This window comes from Prunus persica, chromosome G4 (assembly GCF_000346465.2).
Source record: "Prunus persica cultivar Lovell chromosome G4, Prunus_persica_NCBIv2, whole genome shotgun sequence".
NCBI classification, from domain to species: domain Eukaryota; kingdom Viridiplantae; phylum Streptophyta; class Magnoliopsida; order Rosales; family Rosaceae; genus Prunus; species Prunus persica.
In genome coordinates, this window is record NC_034012.1 from 8,319,645 (window position 1) to 8,337,168 (window position 17,524).

Here is a 17,524-nt window from a genome sequence, read left to right on the forward strand (position 1 = left end):
CTAGCCCTCCTTCTCTGTATGAGGCGGCAACATCAGGTGATGTTGGTTTCTTGAGACAAATAATGAGAGATGGTGGTGCATCAATTGATCTTCTCCGTCAGAAAACGCCTAAAGACAATAATATTCTTCATATTTCCGCTAAATTCAAGCAAATAGATTTCTTCGAAAATGTTGATCCAGATCAATTTGGCCACCTGTTTTGGGCCACCAACAAGAAGGGTGACACTCCTCTGCACGTTGCTTCAAGAGTAGGCTGTCATGAAATAGTAAAGTTGCTCATTCAAGTGGCAAAGCAACCGCTATCAGTTGAAGGAGCCGATGAGGAAAGTGGACTAGCTGATGGTGAAACTCATAATTTTAAACAACTACTTGAAAAGACTAATTCGCAAAAGGATACAGCCATGCTATTGAAATATAAGTGTTTTAGCTTTAGTTTAAATTTACATATTTAAATGTGAGCACTTGGATTACAGTCCAAGTGGACAGCTAAGATGTAATCTTAGAATAGGGGAATGGATGGCTAGATTTGGATGATGTAATGTGGGAATATTCTGCTCCCAACGGTTAAGTGTGCACAGCGTGTGCGTGAATGAGTAAGAATTCATCTGCTTCTTCCTCAAGCTCTCTCCCTCTCCAAAATCTAACATGGCCTCAGAGCCACGTTCGATCGCTTAACTCTGGACGTTTGAATCTGTGAAGAAAACGAGTTGAGATTGAAGAAATTGCTTGCGAGATCTGTGTCTAACATGGCAGGGTCTGGTGGGGAGCTGAGAGCGCCGATTTTCAACGGCGAAAACTACGAATTCTGGAGCTTAAGAATAAAAACCATCTTCAAATCTCATGGGTTATGGGAATTTGTTGAGAAGGGAGCAGAGTGCTCAGATTCTAAGGGAGCTGGTGAATCCGATGCAAAGAAGAATCAAGCGATGCTGGGAAGATGACTCTCACAGAGGTGCTTATGAAGGATGCTAAAGCTATGGCTCTAATTCAAGGAGCAGTTTCTAATGCAATTTTTCCTCGAATCTCTCACGAAGATACCTCAAAGGGAGCTTGGGATATCTTGATGCAAGAATTCCATAGTGATAAACAGGTTAGAAGTGTTAAATTACAAGGTCTTCGTAGGGAGTTTGAATATACAAGAATGAGAGATAATGAATCACTATCTGTTTATCTTACAAAATTATTTGATATAATAAATCAAATGCGGAGTTATGGAGAGGAATTATGTAGACAACGAGTTGTTCAAAATGTGTTAATTAGTCTGCCATCAGCCTATGATTCTATTTGCTCTATTATTGAACATTCGAAGGATTTGGATGTGACTGAGGTACAAGAAGTGATAGCCTCTTTGAAGAGCTCTGAGTTAAGGCTAGATAGGCATTCTGAAAACAAAACTGAGAGAGCATTTGCTAGTCTGAGTGTGAATCCCAAATCAGATAAGCCCACTGGAAATCAAAGTACTAAGGATCAGAAGAATTGGAAGGGAAAAGGTAACAAATGGGATAACAAATCCACTGATGGTCCTAGAAATTCTTGCAAGCACTGTGGCAAATTGAATTTTGGTGAGTGTCAATTTAAGGGCAAGCCAAAGTACTACAACTATGACAAATTTGGTCATCTTGCAAGGGACTGTTATAATAAGAAGCCAGAGAAATTAGAGAAACCAGTGCAATAGCTCAAGTATGCTACTCAGGTAGAATCTACACCAACTATGTTTTATGCTAGTAATAAATCTAATACTAGTGTAAAAGGATATGAGGATGTATGGTATATAGATAGTGGATGTAGTAATCATATGACAAGTAGGGAGGATCTACTTGTTGATATTGACAAGAATGTGATTGCAAAGGTTGAAATGGGTACTGGACATCTTGTTGAAGTTACTGGTAAAGGAAATCTGGTGGTTGAAACCAAAGTAGGCAAGCAATACATTAAGGAAGTTATGCTAGTGCCTGGACTGAAAGAAAACTTACTTAGTGTAGGTCATATGATGGAGCATGGCTACTATTTGGTGTTTAGATATCACAAGCTGGAAATCTATGATGACAGCTCATATTCCAACTTGGTTTCAAAAGTACAAATGAGAGGAAATCGAAGTTTTCCAGTGAAATTGCAGTTTGGAATACACACTGCCTACAAAGCTAGTATATGTCACTCTACTACTATGTGGCATAGGAGATTGGGGCGTTTGAACATGAGTAGTTTGAAGTTGATGCAAGAACAAGAGATGGTGGTAGGTTTACCAGAAATCTGAGCAGCTAAAGAGGTATGTAAAAGGTGTGTTCTAGGTAAACAATGCAGAGAGGCATTTTCAAGGGAAGCTACTACTAGAGCATTAACTCCTCTAGAACTTATACATAGTGATATTTGTGGTCCAATGCAGATTGTTACAAAGGCAGGTAAGGTACTTTCTCACCTTTATAGATGATTGTACTCATATGTGCTGGATTTATTTTTTGAGATACAAGTATGAAGTATTCAATGTATTTAAGAGGTTTAAGGCTACTGTTGAACTGCAAAGTGGATATAAGTTGAGGAAATTGAGAAGTGACAGAGAAGGAGAGTATACATCCATTGAATTCAATAGGTTCTGTGAAGAAATGGGAATGGAAATGCAACTCACTGTGGCATATTCACCACAGCAGAACGGTGTGGCTGAAAGGAAAAACATGACCATTGTGGAGATGGCCAAGTGTATGATGTTTGAGAAGAAGATGCCACTAGAATTTTGGGCTGAAGCTGTTAACACTGCAGTATATATCCTAAATAGGTGTCCAACTAAGGCTTTGGATAAGAAGACTCCGTTTGAAGCCTATAGTGGTAGAAAGCTAGAAATTAAGCACTTAAGGGTGTTTGGTTCTTTGTGCTATGCACATGTTCCAAATCAACAAAGACAGAAGCTCGATTTGGCTAGCATAAGATGTGTTTCTAGGATCTGGAAGCTGTGAAAAAGGCTACAGGCTTTACAACATTGCATCTGGAAGAGTAGTTATTTCCAGAGATGTAGTATTCAATGAGGAAGCAAGCTAGAATTGGAATACACAAAAGGAATCCAGTATCTCAGTTCCACTTACTGATATGCTTACTGAGAAAGAAAAGGAGACTAGTGAAGCTAGTTTGCCTCAAGCAGAGATCTCAGAAGAAGAACATGTTGAAATTGGTTCAGGACCACAAGATATTGACCACACTCCTCTGAAATATAAAAGTATTGCAGAAATATATGAAAGATGCAATCTGTGCATCATTCAGCCTGAGACATTTGAAGAAGCTGTCAAAGATGAGTCATGGCAGAAAGCAATGGAGAATGAAATTGCAATGATAAAGAAGAACAACACTTGGCAGTTGGTTAATAGAGTATCTAATAAGCCAGTAATTGGTGTCAAATGGGTCTATAAAATAAAGTTGAATCTTGATGGCTCGGTTCAGAAAAATAAAGCAAGGCTTGTTGCAAAGGGTTACTCTCAAAACCCTGGAATAGACTTTAATGAGACATTTGCACCTGTCGCTAGACTTGATACAATTAGGACATTGATTACTTTGGCTGCACAGAAAGGGTGGAAGCTATTTCAACTAGATGTGAAATCAGAATTTTTGAATGGAGTACTACATGAGGAAGTATATGTTGATCAACCCCCTGGATTCATGATTAAGAACAAAGAGGATAGAGTTTACAGACTCAAGAAGGCATTATATGGCCTTAAGCAAGCTCCAAGAGTTTGGTATGAAGAAATCAACCCTTATTTCACAAAGGCTGGTTTTCAAAGAAGTCCTAGTGAAGCCACATTGTATGTGAAATCTGCAGAAAGTGGAATACTCATTGTTTCTCTATATGTGGATGACATTATTTACACTGGAAGCTCAGGAGAATTGATGATGGAGTTCAAAACTGAGATGATGAAACAATATGAGATGACTGACCTTTGGTTATTGCATCATTTCTTGGGTTTAGGTGTGATATAAATAGAGTCCTACATTTTCTTGCATCAGAAGAAATATGCAAGGACATTGTTGGACAAGTTTGGTCTCAAAGATTGCAAATTAGTTGCTACTCCCCTTACAGTGAATGAAAAACTATCTAAGGTGGATGGGAGTGAACAAGCTGATGAAAGTGTGTATAGGCAGATAGTTGGAAGCCCGCAATACTTGATTGCAACAAGACTAGATATCATGTTTGCAGCAAGTCTTTTGGCTAGATTTATGCATGGTCCTACCAGAAAACATATGGGAACTGCTGAGAGGATACTCAGATATATTCAAGGCACACTTGATTATGGTATAGCATATGAGAAAGGGAAAGAAGCAATGCTTATTGGCTACTGTGATAGTGATTGGTCAGGGAGTGAGGATGACATGAAAAGCACATCAGGATATGCTTTTAGTCGTGGATCAGGTGTATTTTCCTGGGCATATGTCAAGCAAAGCAGTGTTGCACTATCCACTGCAAAGGCTGAATATGTTAGTGCAGCAGAAGCCATTGCACAAGCAATCTGGCTGAGATTTGTTGTCTCAGATTTTGGTGAAGAATAGGTTGGTGCTACTCCAATTCTATGTGATAACACTTCAGCTATAGCCATAACCAAGAATCATGTGCATCATCATAAGACAATGCATATAAACAGGAGATTTCATTTCATTCGAGATGCGTTGCAAAATGGAGAGATTGATTTGTTATACTGCAAGACTGAAGAGCAAACTGCATATATTTTTACCAAGGCATTGGCTAGGGATCGTTTTGAATACATGAGAAGAAAGCTTGGAGTAATCTCAGCTAAACACTTAGAAGGGAGTGTTGAAATATAAGTGTTTTAGCTGATATTATTATGTATTTAGTTTAAATTTACAGATTTAAATGTGAGCCCTTGGATTACAGTGTAAGTGGAGAGCTAAGATGTAATCTTAAAATAGGAGAATGGATGGCTAGATTTGGATGATGTAATGTGGGAATATTATGTTCCCAATGGTTAGTGAGTGCGTGAATGAGTAAGAATTCATCTGCTTCTTCCTCAAGCTCTCTCCCTCTCCAAAATCTAACACATCCATATGGCTGTCCGATTCGGTCATCATAAAGTGGTGCTTCTGTTAATGAAAGCCGATCCCGAATTCTGTTAATGGAAATCTCTTTACCAAAAGAATTAGTTCTGTCATGGATTTTGTGTGGTGGAGACTTTGCTTTTCTAGTATACCAGGGAATTGTTTGATTGTGACAGAACGAGTAAGTAAAATGGAAAAAGCCTTATGCATTGTCCACCTATATAGTCAACCATCTTCGGCACTCTCAGTTCGATATTAATAAGCATATATACGCAGAGCACAGAATATCTTTATAACGAAGAGCATAGAATCTGAAATGGAAGACTTTTTCGGGTACTCGAGTAATAATTGATCTTTTTGTTGACAAGACGACGACTCAGGTCCTGTGTGAGATTCTGATCATGGCTGGTAAGAGAGAGTAAATTAAAGAGAGAACCGCCGTAAGCGATACACAACTTGTATTGGAATAAATTAATAGGTGCTTTGCCCACTACTTTGAGAGAGAGAGATCAAAGCAAGGTAACCATAGCCATGGATCCTTCCCTGTATGAGGCGGCAACATCAGGTGAGGTTGGTTTCTTAAGGGAGAAAATTAGAGATGGCAGTGCATCATCAATTGATCTTCTCCTACAGAAAACGCCTAAAGACAACAATATTCTTCATATTTCCGCTGAATTCAAGCAAATAGATTTCTTCAAAAATGTCGATGGAGATCAATTTGATCAGCTGTTTTGGGCCACCAACAAGAAAGATGACACTCCACTACACGTTGCTTCAAGAGTAGGCTGCCATGAAATAGTGAAGTTGCTCATTCAACATGCGAAGAAAAAGCTTCATCACATGAAAAGAGGTGATGAGGAGAGCGGACCAGCTGATGGTGAATATCATAACAAGTTACTCCGAGTGACTAACTCGGATAACGACACAGCGTTGCATCTTGCTGTTCGATATAATCACGAGGAAGTTGTGATTCTGTTAATGGAAGCTGATCCTCAATTGTGTTGTATTACAAATAAAGCAGAAGAGTCGCCCTTGTTCCTTGCTGTTAGAAAAAGATCTCCAAGCATTGCTCATTGTATTTTACAGGCTTACGATTCCGACATTTCTCCTTCTTTCCAGGGGACTAACGGACTGACAGCTTTGCATGTGGCAGTGACGCAAGAAAAACTCATAGACAAAGGTACGCAAACATGACATCACCTAATTGTAAGAGTTTTCGAGCTCGATTCATTAGTACATGGTATGCTGTGTGGTGTCATATTATATTAATAGGAAAAATAAAGGTGTACTTCCTACGTTGGTACTTAATTGAACACACACGTGTGTGTATATATATACACACACAGAGCTTCTATTGAGGGATTCTTCAAATTAGCTTATTTGAGGGACACTCTTCTAGGGCCCATTCCGTATTGTATTTCACTCATCCAAATCGTCTATTTTGTAGATACTCATTCAAAGATCATCTCTACAAAAAATCACTTAAATCTGATATCATTTGATCACTCAATTGAATTATTGAAATTTTAGTAATTTCTTAAAGTACCATATTCATTGATTTTGTAAAACACAATTGGATATCGAAACGGTTTCTGATTTTTCTATTTTTTTGCAAGGATGATCTATAAATGTAGACTTAAAACATAGATGGTTTGGATCGTTGAAAAAAAAAATCGTAGGGGAGGGCCTAAACGGCTCTTCATGCTGCAGTTTTATATGGGACTAACACTACGAAATCTGTTACTTTTATATAACAAGGATTGTTTTTGTTGACTATAACTCCATTTGGGTCCAATAATTTTTATACATGAAACATGGTAGGCGTTGTCAAGATGATGATGTCCAAAAATCATGACATAATCAGAGAAGTTGATGCTATTGGATGGACCCCCTTGCACTACGCAGCATTCACAGGGCACGTTGAAGCTACTCAACTACTGTTGAAATGTGATAGCTCAACTTGTTACATGCTGGACGAATCTAAAATGTCAGCTCTCCACGTCGCAGCCTATGCAGGCCACACCAAAGTGATGGCAGAGCTAATTCGATGCCGGCCTGATGCTTGTGATTTGCTTAATTCAAAAGGCCAAACGGCTCTTCATGCTGCAGTTTTAGGTGGACAAAGAGGTGTGGTTAAGTACATATTAAGGACGCCTAAGCTTGCAGGACTTATTAATGAAGCTGACAAAGACGGAAACACTCCTCTGCATATGGCGGTTATTTACAAAAAGATCGAAATTATTGACATTTTGACATCTGACCCTAGAGTGGACAGGACTGCTATCAATAAAAAACTCTCAAAAGCCATTGATATTTTTCTTGGTCAATGTATTGAACAACAGGTACGCATGCAATAGATTCTATGTTCAAAAGGGAAACCATACAAAAAAGGAAAAAAAGGGAATCATTCATTTTGACATGTTCTATGGTGTACTCACTCACTCACTCTCTCTCTCTCTCTAGGAAATTATCAACAGATGTCCAGTGTTGCAGCAGTTGGGGTCCTCCGTGGGTGGTACATTTTTCCAACAAAAAATCAGGAATGATTTCAACAAAGTAAAACCTTCAAAGAAGGATACGCCCTGCACACCAGCCGCCATTGGACTTAAGAGGCAAGAAGGGGCGCAAGCTAGTTCAAATCAGGCCTTGAAAAGACTTGATACGAAGCTAGTGGTAACGACACTTATCGCAACCGTCACTTTTGCAGCGGCTTTAACCCCTCCGGGAGGATTTAAAACTGACGGGACGCCGGTTTTATTCGAAAATTATTATTACAAAGTATTTCAGCTTTTCAACCAGGTATCCTTCGTTCTGGCAATTCTTGCGATCTATAACGAATCAAATCCAATACGTTTTCTGTCAATCGAAGTAGCCACACCTGCAAGACTCATTCAGTATTCCATTGGAGGGTTGCTGGTAGCGTTTGTTTCGGTCGCAGCTGCAGTGACGCCCAAAGGCCACAGCAAAGGTCCACTTCAAATTATTCCCATTGGACCAAGTCCAGTTGATATTTTTGTCAATATCTTCCAACTTTTTGTTATAGCATTTGCTCTCATCCCCGTTGTTACGTTTGTATATCAGAAGCTCAGGGAGAGACAAGTCAGCAACCGCGTAATTTAGAAGCGCTTATCATAAGTGTTTGTTATTATTGGTTTATTAGTTATAAGTGTTTGTTATTGGTTTCCTCAACATAAGTTTTGTCAACTTTTTATGGTGTTTTTTGTTTTTTGTTTCATACTTTTTTAGAGCATCCACAATATCCCACCAAAATCATATATTATTAAGGGAACTCATCCACTAATAAGCCCAAACAACCTTGGAATATCCAAATCAGAAAAATACATCATCAGCAATTATGAACAACAGAAAAAATTTGGAAGTTACTTCATAGGCCGCGGCCTCAAAGGTGTTCAATACCAATCTAGTAGTAGCAATGCTTATTGCAACTGTCACATTTGCAGTAGCTTTCAGCATGTTGGAAGGACTTAAAAGCAACGGTACCTCGGTTTTATATGGCGAGCCATCATTCCAAGTGTTCTTGTTATTTGATGCCCTATCCTTCTTCTTGTCAATTCTTGTGGGGTGCAGAAACAAAGTGAGACTGCATCAGGTGGGTGAGTCAAACTGGAGTTCCTCAAACTAGCCAATAGACAAATGCCATGGTATGTTTACCATAAAATAAGTCCACATCATTAAATTATTTTTGTATATAGTGTACGAGGTTTTGACAGGGCGGATGTATATATACTAAGAGACGACTGAGACGAGCATATTATTTTGTTATGTTTTTTGTGTAGGTGGGTTTGAAACTTTCCCCTCAACTTTCGAAGAGAAGACAAAAAATATATTTTGCACCTAGTACACTTTGTCCTCTGTCATCGATGCTAAATTAATAATGACTAAAATGTGACAGGCAATAGGCTATAAATGTTGTCATATTTAAGGATCGCCATCTAAGTGAACAAGGTTACACAATTTCTCTATGTTTTGGCGGCTGTTTGATACTTCTACTTTAAATTTGTGGAATCGCCTGGGGTACTCTGTCAGTGTGCCATTTTTCCAACAACAAATCAGGCGTGATTTCGAGAAACCAGAAGCTCCGGTGAACAATACATCCGCTACATCGGCCAAAATCACAAACACAAGAGAGACGCCTTAACTCTATTCAGATCGTGAGATGGAACGATGCGATACCACACTGCTGGTAGCAACACTTATCGCAACTGCAACGTTCGCGGCAGGTTTCACCATTCCTGGAGGACTTAAAAGTGACGGGAAAGCGGTTTTAGACGGAAGTGCATATTTTAAAGTGTTTATGTCTTCCAACATTGCCTCCTTTCTATCAGCCTTTGTAATTTACAATGAATTAATACAGGAAAGTTTATTAGCAATCCAAACGGTTGCACTTGTCCTTCAGTGTTCTGTTGGAGGACTTGTCTTTGCATTTTTTTTTTCAGGCTTCATGGCAGTGCAGGATAATAAAGGCAAGGGGAGTCCTACTGAGAGTATGCTATGGTTGTTATTTTCTGTGTTGTTTTATGCTTTTATGTTTTCGTCATGGAACTATAATCCACATTAGCAAGAATGAAGAGGGAAGGAAAGATCTGCCTGCAAGACCATAAAATTTTACGCCGCTTATGTAAACCCAAAAAGAGAAAAGCCTTTCTAAAACACAATCTAATATATAGAGCAGCAGTGAAAAAGCCGAGAGCTTTTTTCTCTCCTCTGTTTTCCTCCTTGATTTACATTTTGCTATTTTTGCTTGTGTTTGTGAGTGTGAGCGGCTGGTGTCGAGAGTGCAAGGCTTAGTCTGTGTATGGAAATTTCAGTTGTACCACGTTTTGCAAGATAAATTTAGAAGAGATTACTTTCACCTCCAAATGAAAAGACATTTCAGTTTTCATTTTGTATAACATTTCATTACATTTTCTCCCTCCTCTCTCTCTCTCTCTCTCTCTCTCTCTCTCTCTCTCTCTCTCTCTCTCCTTTTCCTATATGTTTTCCTCTATCTTCAAATGAAAAGACAAAAGCTAAAATCGAAATAGTTATTAAATGGACCCTACAAACACAATTTCATTTGGTGCTCAAATTGTTATTGATGATGGATTCTCAACGGGCCACACTATTGCTACCCCGTTTCCTACTCCCAATCACCTTATTTTCTCACACACCCTACTTAATTGATAGATTAGGGGTAATTTGGAAATAATGGTGGATGAGAAGAGAGGATTAAAACTTAAAGGGGGTGAATATAGGTTGGTGAAAAAATATCTTTTTTTTTAGTCAACTTGAAAAAATAACATAAATAGGTGAAATTAATAGCACTCTTTTAAGAAACAATAGTATACTTTTTTCACCCATCGTTATTCCCATATTCCCCTCATCATCTTCGCTTCTCGTAACCCTATAACCTAATTCCAATTCTAATTTCTTTTCTTTAAACTGCCTCCCTGGGATGCCCAAGTTCAGACCCTCCTCGATCAACTACAACTTACAGGCTACCATAAAGTTATTTGATTTTTTTGCAATATTTAGTAATTTAATAACATAAATACGTATGAGTTTATCTCAGAATTAACCATACTGCAGAGTGCAAAAGAAGGGATAAAACTGTAATCAATATTTTTTAAAAAAAATATGACTCTTCTCAATTCCTCACTAATTTTTGTATATCAACCTAGATATTGTGAACACAATGTTATCCAAAAATCCCACTTGGGTGGACGCACTTGGGTGGACGCCCTTACACTACGCAGCGTTTAGGGGAAACCTTGAAGCAACTCGATTGTTAATGCAATGTGATAGCTCTGCTGCTTACCTCTTGGACAAATCTGGTTATTGTCAGCTCTCCACGTCGCCGCCTATGTAGGACGTGCCACAGTTTTGGAAGTGATGATTCGATATCGGCCCGATGCATGTGATTTGCTGAATGCCAAAGGCCAAACGATTCTGCATGCTGCCGTTTAGGTGGACAAATAAATGTTGTTGAGTTCATATTGCAGACGAATAAGCTTGATGGGCTTATAAACGAAGCAGATAAAGATGGCAACACTCCTTTGCATCTCTCTGCAGCTTACCCACATTTGGAAATTGTTGAACTCTTGGCATCCGATCGTAGAGTTGATAAGACTGCCATCAATAAAAATTTCTCCAAGGCTGCCGATATTTTTCTTGGCGATAATTTTGGACGGGTATGTATGCTACAAAAATATGGTCTCCCTAGCATATTATTGCATTATTTTTTTGTTGACCAAGACCATAATTCTCCGTATATGTGTTTGTTTAGGATGCCTTCAATAGCTTTTGTTCAACCTGGGACGCTCTAGTGGTGTCCCATTTTTCCAGCAACAAATTGGACCGATTCTTGACAAAACAAACTGAACTGATTCCAACAGATTTCAATTCCGATTTGACATCTCTAAAATCGGATCGGGCCAAATCAAACAGATATCAAATGAAAATTAAAAAATATGAATATATTTTGATGGCCCAACAACTAAAGCCCATCAACCAACACCTAACCCTAAAGGCTAAAGCCACTTTTTCTTTCCTTTCTCCCTTCCTTATCTTTACTTTTTCTTCCTTTGTGGTTTGTGCACCGCTTCTCTTTCTTTTTTTTTCTTTTCTTTTTTCTTCTTCTTTCTCTCTTCTTTCTTTCTTTTTTCTCTTTCTTCTCTCTCTCTCTCTCTCTTCTTTCTCGTTATGATTCCAATTTTCACTTTTGGACATTCACCCTTTTCCTCAGGACATGTGTCCCTTTCCTTACATTTAAAACAATGTAATTTAATGCATCAAACAAGCTATCATTTGTTTTCCAAATTTATCCTTATTAAATATATTGATTTTAATTTTTTTTCAATTTATCCAACTTTTTTTACAAACTTTTTACCACCTCGTTAAAAATTAATTAAGAAAAAAAAACGTTTTTTTTTAAAGACTCTAAAGGCAACAAGACATTCAAATAAGACTAAAAATTAAATAAGAAAAAGCGTTAGTTTTATTTTTGGTTTTATGAAAGACTCCAAACGGAGTAAGGAGAGAAATTGGTTTAAATCGAAAATTTGGTATACCAGAATTTTAGGATTTTTTTTTTCTTCAAATAATCAGACTCCAAAGGCAGTAAGAGATATGAATAATATAAATAAAACTATGAACTTCCTTTGGATTCTAATTATTTGGGGTTTTTTTAAAATATTTTTAGTTGTTACTGAAAATGCTCTTTAACTTTATTTAGTAGTATTTTAAAAAAAATGCAATTAAAGAACTTCCTTTTAAAGGAAGTATTTTTTCTGTATAAAATTGTGATCTTTCTATTGAGTGTTTTTGCAGGCCATTCTTTTGTGTTTAAAAAAATAGAAGTTTTATCTCTGAAAAAAATAGACAATTTTTTTTAATTTTAAAAACTGACATTTTTTATTATTTAATTTTTTACATGTGGTAAGAGAGTTGTAAAATTATTTTTGAATAAATTGAAGGACAAAACATTTAAGAATGATAAACTTGGAAAATAAATGTTAGCTTGTTGATGCATTAGTTACATTGTTTTAAGTGTAAGGAAAGTGACACATGTCATAAGAAAAAAAGATAAAATCCAAAAGAGAATGTTAGAGAGAAGTTTGCTAGCATTCTCCAAACACATAACAACAAGTGATTAAAGTTGAGGACTACATCCTTGTGAGTCTCGATGAACTCTGCAGGTGTCAAATACACTAATAGAGCTCATTCAATTTGCGAAGACCCATGATGAGCTTAAAATGAAGCTCGTTCCATTTGTGCTCCATCGATTGTAAATTAGTTTTGAGTTTTTCTTAAATACTATAAAACAAAATTTACAAATTTACATCGTTCAACTTGAATATACACTCAATTTCTCACGACTCCTTCAACGTTTTTTAGCAGCACATGGTGGCTGCCCGCTTGGGCCAATGTGCTGAATCACATGGTGATGCACTTGCTCTCATGAGGGTCTTTATTTATTGAAATGAATATATTGAAGTATCTTTATCCCTAATTAGACAAAATATATGTTTAAATAAATATATTGAGTGTTTCTAAGTGTTTTAAACTATTGTCAGGTTTGTATTTGTAGGTAATTGATTAATAATAAAAATCAACCAGTACTGTATTTTTTTTTGGGAGAAATATCAGATACTTTTGTTTAAGGTAGTTGACTCTTGATGAGTTTCAACATAATTATAATTAAATACAATTTCATTACTATACCAGACTGTCTAAGTAAAAAAGTATATTTACCTATTATTACTAACGGAGTCTAACACAGTGGAAAAAAGACATTGACTTGCAGACAAGAAGTCTCAGGTTCGAATCTCTATAGCATCATTTGTGTGTGTATATGTGAGAAATTCTCCTCTCCTCTAGTTTAGACTATCGCTTGCATTAAAAAGTAAGTATATATATAAAGATTGTAGATATTATCAACTTTTACTTTAGTAAAGGTAGGTGTGTGCAAAGAGTGTACAACAACACAACCCCTTTATATATATATAAAGAGAGAAAAACCTCTCAACTAAGTTTTCATCAAAGGGATTTTTGGTGCAGTTCACATTTAGTAGAAATAAAATATATTATATATTAGAATACTGTTTTCTTGACAGCTAATTAGCACTAGGAAGACTTTGGAAAAGGCCAAATGAGAGAGAAATTTTTTAAAAGAAGCCAAAATGGACAAAATTATCCTTATTTATTTTTGGATTTCTTAAGGAATCTTTTACATTTGCATGTCTTTGATTTGAAAGTTGAGAGGTTTTTCTATCTTTTTTAAAAAAGCTTTGGCTTTTTCCAAAAGTGAAAGTTTTTTTGTGTCTAAAACCTAAATTTACTTTAGCACTAAGCCTGGTCAGAATTATTTATGCCTCCAATGCTAAGCACAGTTCACAACACAATCCTCTTCGAGGCATTGCTGCTTCTTGTGCTACATTAAGCAAGTTTCAGAGAGTTCAAAGCCATGGATCGTTTGGTATATGAGGCGGCAACATCCGGCAATGTGGGTTTGTTCAGAAGGATTAAAGATGGTGATGAATTACCAGATGTTCTTTATAAGAAAACACCCAAAGACAACAATGTTCTTCACATTGCAGCTGAATTCAGCAAATAAAATTCTTCAATGACTTCCCACTTGAATATGGATCTTCACTGTTTTGGGCCACCAACAAGAAGGGTGACACTCCACTGCACGTTGCTGCCAAAGTAGGATGTGTTGAAGTAGTTGAGTTCCTCATTGAACATGCAAGGAAATCGCTTCATCACATGGAAAGAGGTGACAAGGAGAGAGGACCAGCTGATGGTGAATCTCAAAACAAGTTACTCCGAGTGAAAAACTCGGATAACGACACAACGTTGCATCTTGCTGTTCGATACAATCACGATGAAGTTGAGATTCGGTTAATGGAAGCCGATCCTCAATTGTGTTGTTTCACTAATAAGGCAAATGAGTCGCCCTTGTTCCTAGCTGTTAGAAAAGGCACTCCAAGCATTGTTCACTGTATTTTGAAGGCGTACGAGTCTGGCGTTTCTCCTTCTTTTCAGGGGACAAACGGATTGACAGCTTTGCATGCCGCAGTGACTCAGGAACAACTCAAAGACAAAGGTACGTGAACATGGCATCACCTTACGAGGATTTTATTTTGGTGGAAATTTTCACTACCTCTCACCTCTTTAGTTTTTCCTATATCAACATGGTAGACGTTGTGGAGATTCTGGTGTCCAAAAATCGAGACCTAATCAAAGAAGTTGATGCTATTGGATGGACTCCCTTGCACTACGCAGCATTCACAGGGAACGTTGAAGCTACTCAACTACTGATGGAATCTGATAGTTCTGCTTCTTATATCATGGACTTATCATCAAAAATGTCAGCTCTCCATGTTGCAGCCTATGCAGGCCACACCAAAGTGATGGAAGAGTTAATTCGATATCAACCTGATACTTGCGATTTGGTTAATTCAAAGGGCCAAACGGTTCTTCATTCTGCAATTTTAGGTGGACAAGGCAAGGTGGTTAAGTACATATTAAGGACGCCTAAACTTACGGGACTTATTAATGAAGCTGATGAAGACGGAAACACTCCTTTGCATATCGCTGTTAAGTAAAAGAAAGTAGAAATTATCTCCATTTTGACGGCCGACCATAGAGTAGTGGACAAGGATGCTGTCCATAAAAAGTTCTCAAAAGCCATTGATATTTTTCTTGGTCAAAATAGTGAAGAACAGGTACGCAATACAGGTGCGCACACACATAAAAATTTATATAAGAAATAACCAGTGTTTTTTTTTTTTTTGGGGGTTACTTTGTTCAGAAAGTATAGCTCAGTATTTTGATCCTTGCATATAAAGGGACTAATTTGCACCAAAATCAAGTTTAAGAATCACTTACAAAGCAAAGAATGAGGATGCTTTAATCACGTTTTAAGGAGTCATAAACTTGTATTTAGTTTGAAATGGTTTGAATGTGGATCAACTTCAGACAAATTTAAAAAACTCAGTTTCGCCTGATCTTCCACATTTTTTTTTTATTGGATTAATTGGGGGAGGTGAAAATTGCAACTTTTCCAAATCTTGGGGAGGATAAATATCACTGTATCAAAAGTTATTTGGTTTTTTTTTTCTTTCAATTTCTAGATCTTAGACAGCCGAGTGTTTGTACAACATTAATTGACCACCTCGCTAATACAAATAAGGTAAATAAATATAGTACAAATAATAGTATTGGAATTGAAATTGAAATTGAAATTGATCTATTATTTTTCTTTTTTCTGTTTTGAAAAGGATCTATTAATAATCTTTGACAAGTTTACTCTATCTCTCTCTCTGTATTGTTTAGGGAACTATTAACAGTACGGTTTTGCACCAGTTCGGGTCCTGCGTGGGTGATCCATTTCTCCAACAAAAAATCAGCAATGATTTCAACAAACCGAACACATCGGCCATTGAACACGAGAGGCAAAAGTCGCTATCTAATTTCAATCTAGTGGTGACAACGCTTATCGCAACCGTCACTTTTACAGCAGCGATAACCCCTCCAGGTGGATTTAAAAGCGACGGAAAGCTGGTTCTATCGGACGATCCATTTTTCCAAGTATTTCAGATTTTCAACTTGGGATCCTTCATGATCGCAATGGTTGCGATCTGTAACGAATCAACTCTAACACGTTTACTGTCAATCCAAATAACCACACCTGCAGTTCTCGTTCAGTATTCCATCGGATCGTTGCTGGTAGCATTTTGGTCGGCCACGATGGCAGTGACGCCCAAACACCAAAGAAAAGGTCCACCTAAAAACCCCATTGCTTTTATTCTGTCTATAATTGGTATGTTGGGGCTGCTACTTGCTTTGATCAGAGCGTATATGACTATAATTCAAAAATTGAGGGAGAAATACATGCCACGTCGTTACTTTAAGTGATTTATGGAGAAACACATGAGATATGTTTATCTTAAAAATTACTTAAAATCACTTAAAGTGATTATATGATGAAACATGTGAGAGATGCTTCTCTCCCAAACAGGCCCTTAGAAGTTCATGATAAGTCTTTATGGTTTTTTTGTTTTGGTTTTACTAATTAGTTTTAATAAGTGTTTCTTATTGGTTTCCTTATCATAAGTTATGTCAACTTTTATTTGTTGTGCGTCTTTTTTGTTTTACATTGCTTTATAGTTTTTCCAAAGTATTTTTATAAGTTAGGTCATTCATAATTCAGCATAATTGGTTCTAGGTTTTTATTTGTTTAGGGCACCTAATCTTTCGTATTTGTATTTAAGTAGTACAAGGATCCAAAAAGATAATATATTATTGTCGTTTTTTTCAATACAAATAATATTGAGGGAGGAGGAATCGAACCTAGAACCTCAGGTGCATAGGTAAATGCTCTAACTACTCAAGCCCTTTGATTGTAGTTGACTGTTGATATAAAAATTGTCGATTGTTAATTACTGATATTTCTTTGAGTAATCTCTCAAAAAATAAAAATATTCTTCGAGTAATGGAATGTATAGGCATGTACTAACGATATTAATGATCTTGTTAATATGTCATTCATTAACTATATATAAGAAGAAAGAGAATGAAATGTAAAAAGAAAACTAATGATCTTCTCAATATTTCATTCACTAACTCGTTTGGGAGTGCTTCTTACCGAAGCGCTTATGTCAGTAGCGCTTATGACATAAGCGCTTCTAAAAAAGAAGCAGTTTGTCGTTTGGATGTCACATTTAAAAATGTTTTTACACTACATAAAAGCGCTTTTGATATTTTGTTGAGTGTTTGGCTGACACAGTAAAAGTGCTTTTAAAAGTACTTTAAAAAATTTAAAGAATCCCAAAATATTATAATGAACATAGTAAATAAAAATTCATAGGATCCCAAAATATAAAAAAGTATGAACTTCACCAAGTATAATTTTTAAAGGAATTAACCAGACATAAGTAGATTTGCAATTCTCTCGCATTCGTCATCCATCTCATGCCTATGGATTAGA

At 36.8% G+C, this 17,524-nt stretch overlaps 1 protein-coding gene and 1 pseudogene across 1 annotated transcript; both read left to right on the plus strand.

Annotated features, from left to right (window-relative positions):
• LOC18780088 (ankyrin repeat-containing protein At5g02620) lies at positions 5,474 to 8,247 on the plus strand. Its single transcript, XM_020563179.1, has 3 exons — positions 5,474 to 6,211; positions 6,853 to 7,373; positions 7,495 to 8,247. The coding sequence occupies exons 1-3, from the start codon at positions 5,563 to 5,565 to the stop codon at positions 8,149 to 8,151; spliced, it is 1,827 nt and encodes a 608-aa protein (XP_020418768.1). The 5' UTR covers positions 5,474 to 5,562; the 3' UTR covers positions 8,152 to 8,247.
• On the plus strand, positions 13,925 to 16,452 carry LOC18779308 (annotated as a pseudogene).

Coding starts and splice junctions, on each gene's coding strand:
- LOC18780088 (XM_020563179.1), top strand. CDS start 5,563: ATGGATCCTTCCCTGTATGAGGCGGCAACATCAGGTGAGGTTGGTTTC. Junction 6,212..6,852: donor AGAAAAACTCATAGACAAAG/GTACGCAAACAT, acceptor GAAACATGGTAG/GCGTTGTCAAGATGATGATG. Junction 7,374..7,494: donor GTCAATGTATTGAACAACAG/GTACGCATGCAA, acceptor CTCTCTCTCTAG/GAAATTATCAACAGATGTCC.